The 9,632-nt window shown below is 42.6% G+C and overlaps 1 protein-coding gene across 1 annotated transcript; it reads right to left on the bottom strand.

The window, feature by feature from the left end:
• Positions 1–3,327: 3,327 nt before the first annotated feature.
• Positions 3,328–5,788, bottom strand: LOC130036686 (ubiquitin carboxyl-terminal hydrolase 10-like). Its single transcript, XM_056128576.1, has one exon. The coding sequence runs from the start codon at positions 5,786–5,788 to the stop codon at positions 3,437–3,439; it is 2,352 nt and encodes a 783-aa protein (XP_055984551.1). The 3' UTR covers positions 3,328–3,436.
• Between the last annotated feature and the right edge of the window lie 3,844 nt (positions 5,789–9,632).

A 9,632-nucleotide genomic window follows, 5' to 3' on the forward strand; every position in this document is an offset into this window, starting at 1 on the left:
CCAATGTTCTAATACCCATCCCTCCACCAGTGTACATTTCCCAGCACCAGTATTCCCAGTTTCCCTCCCATCTCCCCCATCGAAATGCCCCCAGCCTGGCTCTATGCCAGGTACTCTCTCTCTCTCTCTCTCTCTCTCTCTCTCTCCCTCTTCCTTTTGGGTATTTGGTTTGCAATACAGATACTGAAAGGTTACCAGTAATATCCCTTTACCTACTTTTAACATTTGGTTCTTGTCCAACGTGATCATTTACAGCTAATATTGTCATACTGTTTCCTTCTCTATCTTACCTACCCTCTGCCCCACACACACTTGTGGTAGATTTCAACCACTGACCAGTCCTCCTAGCCCATTTTCTCTGGCTGTGGATATTAGTCTTCTAATATATATATATATATATATATATATATATATCACAAATAAATGCAGTCATTATATGTGAGTATATATATTTTCAAAGTAGTATATTTGTATTATTTGGATTGCTACTGAGGAGTGGAATTTCTGAGTTATACAACACATCCATTTTTAGCATTTTCAGAGACTACGCCAATTTATATTTCTACCGAAATGAATGAGGAATCCTTTTATCCCCAAACACCCCGACAACACATAATTATTTTTGATATAATTCTTCTATGTGTTAATTAGCATCTCATGTTTTGATTTGTCAAACCTTAATAATAAATGACAATTAGCCATTTTTATGGGCTGGTTGGCCATCTATGTGTATTCTTTGGTGAAATGACTATTCAGCATGTTCAACCATTTCACTGGTTTGTTTCCGTGTTGGTGAGCTTTGTTAATTACTTACATATCCAGTCATGTGTATTTTATGTATTCTGTACCATTCAGTAGGACATCCTTTCATTTTTGTGCTGTTTTCTTTAAATAAAGCAGACACTTTCTAGTCCGATCACATACTTTTAAAATTTTTCAATTTTGCTTCTCCTATCAGGCTGGTAGGGCATTTGCTTTGCACATGGCCGACCCGGGTTAGATTTCTTCGATCCTCTCTGAGAGCCCAGCAAGCTACCGAGAGTATCCCGCCCACACAGCAGAGCCTGGCAAGCTCCCTGTGGCGTATTCGATACGCCAAAAACAGTAACAACAAGTCTCACAATGGAGATGTTACTGGTGCACGCTCGAGCAAATTGATGAACAACAGGAGGACAGTGCTACAGTGCTTCTCCTGTCAAATCCCAGAAGACATCACAGGACCCAATATCATGGCATGCTTTTCCTGTTTTCTTCAATGTATTTTATGGCTTAGGGTAGAATGCCCTCAGCTAACGTGTGTATGGTGTAAGATAGTGATCCAGTTTCACTTGTTTTGTGTATGGCCATTTGATTTTCCCAGAGCCATTAAAATAATTTTTAAAGACAAATATAATTCCACCAGAATAAAGGGAGTGGGAGAAATACTTCCATTTTTATTAAAAAGTAACAAGATAGACACATAAAAATTGCCTTATCTGTAAAGGGAATTAACACAAAACCTATAGCAAACACAATAGTCAATTTTGAATGAGTAAAAGGTTTTCCTGAGATGAACACAAGAAAAGAATATCTTCCATAACTAGGTGATTTCCATTCAATATTGAATTGAAGATCCTAGCCAATGCAAGAAAAGGGTAAAAATACAAGAGACAAGAAAGAAGAAATGAAATTATCCTAATTTTTAGGTCACATTTTTATGAATGCAAATATTTTTAAATGCAACTATTAGAATATTTAAGTGAATTTAACAAGACTGCTAATAAAATGCCAACATAGGAGCTGAAAGATAGTACATGGTTAGGGTTCATGCCTAACATGCTCCTGACCAGGGTTCAATTTCTGGTATCACATGGTCCTCCAAGCATCACTGGGTGCCGCTCTGGAGGCCCCAGTGGACCAGGTGTCTCCAGCACCACAGGGCTGGAGCAACATCACATCCTCGGGCTTTACACTGAACTGACAGTTCAACTGGTTGACTGAGATCACTGGTGGGGTTCCTGGAACTCCTGAGAACTGCTTGAGAGCCCCTCCAATGTAAATATACAAATTTATATACATAACAATGATATATCAGCAACAACTATTAGAAAATGAATATTTAAGATGACGATGCTACTTACACTAGCATCCATAAATGTAAAAACACAACTAGGAATACTTTTAAGAAAATATGTGCCATTCCCCTGGAAAGAAAATTCTAAAAACATTACTGAAAGACTAAAAAAAAAACACAACAAAATAGCACATAGCAAACTGGAATACTAAATACTGCAAATGTATCAACTTCCCCCTGTTGATCAATGTCCTTTCAGCAATCTTTTTTTTTGGGGGGGGAATAACATTCTAAAATATACATAGAAATTCAAAGGAGCAAGAATATACCAGAAAATTCTGAAGTAAAAAAACCCCAAAATTTGAGGACTGATAATATCTGATTTCAAGCCTGAATATGAAGCTATATTAAAATACTTGAGACCGTGAAGTACTTGTTTCCAATCTGAAATCTTCTAATGGCAATAAGTTACAATCACATCTATTACACAAATGTGGGAACTCCAGGTATCTGGTGGGAAACTTTTTATGAGCACAATTATTAACAGCTGGTTTTCCATTAGAAATCAGCAAGTTATTTTTTCCTCCTTTTTCTCTTTTGGGGGGAAGGCATACCCAGCAATGCTTAAGGGTTACTCCTAGCTCTGAATTCAGGAATTTCTCCTGGTGACACTCGGGGGACCATATGATGTGCCAGGGATCAAACCTGGTTGTCTGCATGCAAGACAAATACCTACTCGCTGTAATATCACTCCAGTCTCTCTCTCTTTTTTTGTATTTGGACTACACCTGGTGGTGCTTCAAAAACCACCAGAGCTTACTCCTGGCTCTGCTCTTAGGGGTCATTCCTGGCAGGTTTAGGAGACCATATGAGGTTCTGGGGATAGAACCCAGGTTAGATGAATATAAGGCAAGCACTGTACCTGCTGTACTACCTTTCTACCCCCCTCCTTGTTTTTCTTTCAAAGGACTATTCTCTGGTAAGTGGTTCAGTATTTATGATCTATCAAAAACCAAAGGGTGGGGAAAAACAGTGATGAATTAAAACTTACTTTTCAGGAAGGACAACACTCATTTTCACAAATTTACAGGTGTTACTGGTGCAGGAATATCTTTATAGTAATTATCCTGGGAATGCAACATAAATTCCACTTCCTACCCAGAAATTACAGAAAGAGAGATTTTGGTGTATCTTTCTAAATCGAGCAGCTGTCTATTTCAACCAAGTGTTTTGGATTTGAAAGTTAACACAAATGATTAATTTCCAGACAGATCCCAGGATATCTGTCTCCTGCTCTTTCTAGCCTAATTCTGTGAAAAATAGAGGAGCTGCGTGGAAGAGTGGGGAGCGTGGAGGGTAGAAGGTCGGGGGGTTACAGCCCAGCTACAGGAGGTCTACACGTTGATAGTACAGGAGATAGGCTGTGCGGCCTGTAACAGGCTTCACCACCTGGCACTGGTTTACCACCTGGACCCTTTGGTCATCGATATGCAGCCAGTTGTTGAGGCCCATCTGGAAGATGTCAGTGGTGTAATGGATGCCGGTGGCACTGCTTCCGTGGTGGTATATGACTGCAAAGAGCTTGTAGGTTCGGTGGCTTTTAGAGTTCTTATGTTTAGCCCCTGGAGAAAGCAGTTCTTTGCTAATCTCCAAGTAAATGGGGTAGTAGATATTCTTGAGGATCTTCTGACACTCCCCAGTCTTCTTGTACACAAAGCGCTTCAGGTGTAACACCAGGACAGGTGGCAGCTTCTCCAGAGTCACTCTCCGGCTGATCTCCACCTCCTGTTTGGTTTTGGTGCTGTAGCCTTGGCTGTACTCCCTTGCCACCAGGCTTTCCAAGGCATCCTGGACAGTGTGGATCTTGTCAGACTGGATGTCCAGTTGCAGCGTGAAGAACAGCTGCAGTGTGGCCGAATCTTTGAAGCTCTGCTGGTAAACCACCGACCTGATGTGTCCCCCAAAAATGCTAGTGATTGGAGTTTGCACAAAGTCCATCAGCCACTTCACAGATCTCTTGTTTCTGGGGCCCACTTGTTCCCACTCATCATCACTTCCCTCATCCGGTACCTCTGGCCTTTCTTGGTTTACAGAGAGGCCTTTGGGTCCATTGGAAAGAATGAGTTTTTCACTATCTGGTGAGAGCAATTTCTTCAGGGCCAACATTTCTTCATGGAGTCCATTGAGGATGAAGTCCAAGCACTCCTCTGCATCTTCCTGCCGTCCCATTTTGGACGGGTTGGCCTTAATCACAGTGAAGAGGTGATAGATATAGGTGGGCTCAAAGGCAATACCGGGGTGGATTTCTCTTATGAACCTATTCCCGAGAGTTTCTCTGGACTTTGAAGGTATTGGCATACTTGTGAACTCATTCATCAGCTGGACAAAACCATCAATCATGGGTGTTGATGAGTAAGGCCGTTGAACTTTTGAGTAGAGAGGGATGAACTTCATTAGGTGGTACATAGGAGGGCAGGCAACTATTGCCTGCAGTGTGGCATTAATGTAACTCCAGTTTCCCTTATTTATTAACCCACGTGGCTGCAGGGACACAGGTGTGTGCACCAGGGTCACATTCTCCAGCAGCTCTGCAATCTCTAGAGCGACAGAATCCTCTGAGAGTGGAACCATCCCTTCCTTGACCTCCACCTGCTCTTTTGAGACCATGGAAGATGTGGCAGAAGAGGAGTGCTTAGAGGCCACAGGCAAGGAGGAAGAGGGCTTGGTATCATAAAAGAGACTGGCCCACAACTTAGTGGGCTGACTAAGAGGCACGGCGCCCATGGCAGGTTTCTGCACATCAGCAGAAATGGGGGTGCCCTTGGCACTTGCAAGGTCCAAGTCTATGCTCTTCACAGTGTGGAACTCCATGCTTTTGGCAGCTGAGCCTTCTCCCGAGGATTCACATATTTGTTCTTTATCAACTACAAGCTTTTCAGTAGTATCAGACTCAGCAGAAGGCTGAGCTCCAGTTGTTGACAGCAAATTATCCCTGTCCCTGCCTGCCTTTGCAGGGTGGCAACTTTGTTCAAAGTCAGTTCTGAGAACGCTCTTGGGTTGCCCTCCAGGCAAAGAACCACCAGGCACAGCATCGCTGATGAGGTCAGTGGATTCCTGAGGACTCCTACTAGTGCTGGGAGACAATGATGGAGGAAAGTCCTCTGCCACCTTGGCATCCTTAGGGCCTACACTGCACATAGCTGCTGGGTTGGCCGGTGCTTTGGAGGAAGTAGTGCCATCTCCATCATCTTTCATGGAACTGTAATAGCTAGGGGGGCGTTTCTTCTTCTTCCGCTTCTTCTGCCTTTCCCCAGTGCCCTTGTTCTCCAGACACTCAGTCTCTGCATTGGAGGGGCTTTCCACAGCCAGGGTGGCAATGGTCTCCTGGCAGTCTGTAGAGTTAGAGGTGACTTCTTTGTCCATGTTCTCAGGGGTTGTTCTGGAAGTTGTGCAACTCTGAATAAGCTCAGACTCCTGAGGAGTCAATGTGCTTGAAACACTGCAGTCAGGGGTTCTTGGCGGAGTGTCACTATGGTCTGTGACTTCATTAACACCAAACTCGGTTCTCTGGTCCTCCGGGTGCTCTGGTCCATCAGGCTCCACAGCCTGTGCATCACCCATGTACATCATATTTAATGGAGGAAGTTCAACTGAAGAAGAATGAGTCATGAAGAACTGATCATATTCATCAGGAGTAAAATCTCCAAAAATTAACTGTAGCTTGGGGAGGGCCATGGTCGCCCTTTTCAGTGAGCCCTGTTGCTCCTCTAGTTGCTCCTGCTGATTCTCCTGTTGCTTGCTCTTTGTCTCCTGCATCTCCACACTTGTCGAAACTGTGAAGTATTGACAAGGGTGCATGATTAAATCAATGGTCTAGGAATATATTATCATCAATACATGTATGAGTAATTGAAGTCCAACAAAAATCACAATAAAATTCACTGAAGCAATGTCAGTATTTTGGAATCCATGGTGCTAGAACAACTAAGTTTCTGCTTAAAAAATGATCTTTTATTTTGCTTTATGGGCTGCTGGGAATTGAACCCGGGTGAGCCGCGTGCAAGGCAAATGCCCTACCCGCTGTGCTATGGCTCCAGCCCCCAAAACAAAATGATCTTGATCATTTTCTCACATTATAAAAACAGAAGATTGTTACAGAAATGAGCAAAAGAAGGACAATACATATTAGTTCTTTAAAAAATGTTTTCTTTTCTTTTTAGAGGGGTTACAACTGGCAATGCACAGGGGTTACATCTGGCTCTGCACTCGGTTTCTTTGGCCCTCCAAATGATATATTTTAACTGAAACTTACTTAGATGTGAAAGGAGAGAAATGGGGGAAATGTGTTCAAGAGAGAACTAAGGCAGCAAAGCAACATAAAGACAAGCAAGTAAATTACATGTTCAAAGTAGAACATGGCCTTGATAAGCAGTTTTCAAATGATGTTTTAAATCCATTTAGAGTCTGACTGCTTTGTACCCCTTGAAAACAGTATCATCTTTTAGGGGTTGATAAACCCTTGAACTATACAGAATCCAAAGAAGCTATTGTTCTTAATTATCCTGTCCCCAAACTTTAATGTTGTGGGTCACAGTCAGCAGTGCTTAATGGTTACACATAGACCAGTGCTCAGGGATTACACCTGTGAGTGCTAGGGGGCATGAGCTCCTGGGGCCTTAACCCTGGCCTTCCACATGCAAAACATTAGCAATCAAGCTATTGCCTTTTTAGAACTTTTTTTTATGTTGGAGTACTGCTATTTATTCAGCCACTGATCAGCTGATTGAATTGTGTATGAACTCCACCTTACTTTTCTTTTTTCATTTTTTATAATTTTATTTATTGAATCACCATGAGAGTAGTTACAACGCTTTTGGGTTTAAGTCTCGGTCATACACTGAAACACCCATACCTTTACCAGTGCCCATTCTCCACCCCCAACAACCCCAGTATACCCCATCCCACACCCTCCCCCTACCTGTGGGGCAGATGATTTCCACATTACTCTCTCTCTACTTTGATCACATTCAACACTTTGACACCAGACACACCATTATTATTTGAGATTTTACCCCAACACTTAGATCTGCTGAAAAGGCAACAGTAGACAATCTGTTTTCTATTCCTGGTTATGAATAACATATGATGTCGCATGGCTGCAGTAGTGGCCGTGCAATTTTGAAATTCCAAAATTTTAACACCTAAATCTGGAGGGATTTCTGCCAAAATTTGCTGGTTTCCGAGATCTGCTCCTGGGTCTCTGGAATCATGGCCGTTAAGCAGCTTGATCAGGAGCCAGAGAGGGTGTTCGTGGGCAATGACTTGGGGTCTCGTTGGGGTGGGGAGGACAGGACTGGCTCCACCCCCATCCCATGAGGCCCTGCGTGTCTTGTCACTGCAGGCCCAGACCTGACTGTCCAATGGCCTCTGGAGGATGGCGGCCACCAAGTCACCAGGGGGAACAGGCCAAGGCACGAAACCTATTCCCACCTGGGTTGGCCCAGCACCTGTAACCTACTGCAGGGAATGGATGCATTCCTGCCAAAAGTCACTGGGTTTCGAGATTTATTTCTGCGTCTCTGGGATCATGGCCGTTAAGCAGTTCAATCAGGAACCAGAGAGGTCATGCCTCCAATTATATAGCTGAGCCGGAGGTGGTTTGTGGGTGTGTTTCCCACATACCTTTTGGCTGTTTACTTTTTTGGTAAAGTTTGCCCCAACTTTTTGGGGTCTGGCCAAAGGCACAGCAGCAATTTTGGGGTATCTGGAAGTCGCCTTTTCAGAAATTTTTGACACAGAACCTTCATCTCACTGCTGTGGAACATCATCTAAGCAATTTACATGATTTTAATCCACCTCTTCACTAGGAATTCAATGGCTTCTTCCTTTCAGAAGGTAAACTGTGCCACTTGTTTTGGAGATCTCCTGGTGTGAAGTAAATCCATCTTATGCAACCAGACACAACTCAGTACTTATTGCCCCTGAAAAACTTATTATATAGTAATGATATCTTATGATCTATAATTTTTGATCAGCTCCTAAATCTTCAGACTCTACATGGGGTAAAAAAAGATGGAACTTGGTGAAAGATAAAAAAAATGAAATTGACATGTTTCACCAGTCAGTATGACATTCACGACAAACAGATACTAACTGATCTAAAGTGGTTAAGATTCAAATCTGGAATCTGCCTGTGTTGGTTAAGCATAGCATTCCTCTTTAGAGTTTCTCTATATCAGGACTTATTAAACTTTTCCAACTCATGACCCCTTTTAACTACCCTGAGAAACTTTATGCAACTCTAGGTATAAGTGTATAAAATAGGTATGTAAATAAAATATTTACTAATATAAAGAAATTTAGGGGCTGGAACAACAGTAGTATGGGTAGGGTGTTTGCCTTGCACGCGGCTTACCTAGACTCCATCCCCAGCATCCTATATGGTCCCCAAACACTGCCAAGTGTGATTCCTGAGTACAGACTAGGAGCAACACCTGAGCACTGCCCAATGTGGCTCCAAAACAACAAAAGAGGAATTAATTGTGAGGACGGCATAACCGGCAGTGCCTAGAGGCTTTTCCTGGCTCAGTGCTTGGAGGACCATGTGGTGCCAGAGATGGAACCTAGATCTCCTTCTTACAAAATATGAGGTCCAACTAGTAAAAGATTGGTGTTAGAACACTGTACATCTGAAACTCTGACATAAATATGTATGTAACTGTATAATTTACCGTGATTCAATTAAAAAAGAAAAAAACCATGAGGCCCAGTCCACTGAGCTATCTCTCTGGCCTCAAGAAACTTATTTTTTTAAATTTAAATTATAAAACTCCTGATACGTTTCAACACATAATTAAAGAAGATATGTCCTCTATTCCTTGTGGTCTCTCCTCTCTGCTCCATAGTCTTCCCAGACAGTAATATTAGTATTTGAGTGATTAGAACTGATTTTGTAATCAAAGGTATTGAGGTGTCCTGGGATGAAGGTCAACTCCTCACCTTTGCCTCTGACCCTAACCACATTCTAGACACTGTAAGAACTGGGGGATTACAAATAAAAAGGGGGAAGACTGTTCACCTCTCGGCTAAATGTGGGCTACCATTGCTCCCATAACAGACAATTAAAGGAGGATGCTCTTGTTACTGGGCTTATGATTTGGTTTATTTTGAGACTCAAGTATGGGCTTGCCCCTGAAGACCTCTATGGGATGAAGACAAAGTACAGGAGGCAAAGTTATTAGGACAAAGCCAGATGCTAAAGTGCAGCTGGGGGGCAGGGAGCATATATGCAACCAGCTAGTGAGCTTCAGATGTTATGACATTTAATTTGTTGTGAATGCCATCATTGTAATTCTTCTCTGGACAGACACTGAAGACAAAACCCAGGACTTAGACAGCAAAGGGGTTACTTAAAATCACAAAGGCAGTATGATATTCCTATCATCAAGGATCTGTGAAGGAGGTTTCTGTACTGCCAAAGAGGAGCATCCAGTTATGAAAGGCATTCTGGGCCTTGCTTCCTCTAGGCAGCTTCACCCCAGGACACTATCTGGGTAGTAGATAAAATTCCCCAGGGGTA

The sequence above is a fragment of the Sorex fumeus genome, unplaced genomic scaffold (assembly GCF_029834395.1).
Source record: "Sorex fumeus unplaced genomic scaffold, SorFum_2.1 ptg000065l, whole genome shotgun sequence".
Taxonomy (NCBI): domain Eukaryota; kingdom Metazoa; phylum Chordata; class Mammalia; order Eulipotyphla; family Soricidae; genus Sorex; species Sorex fumeus.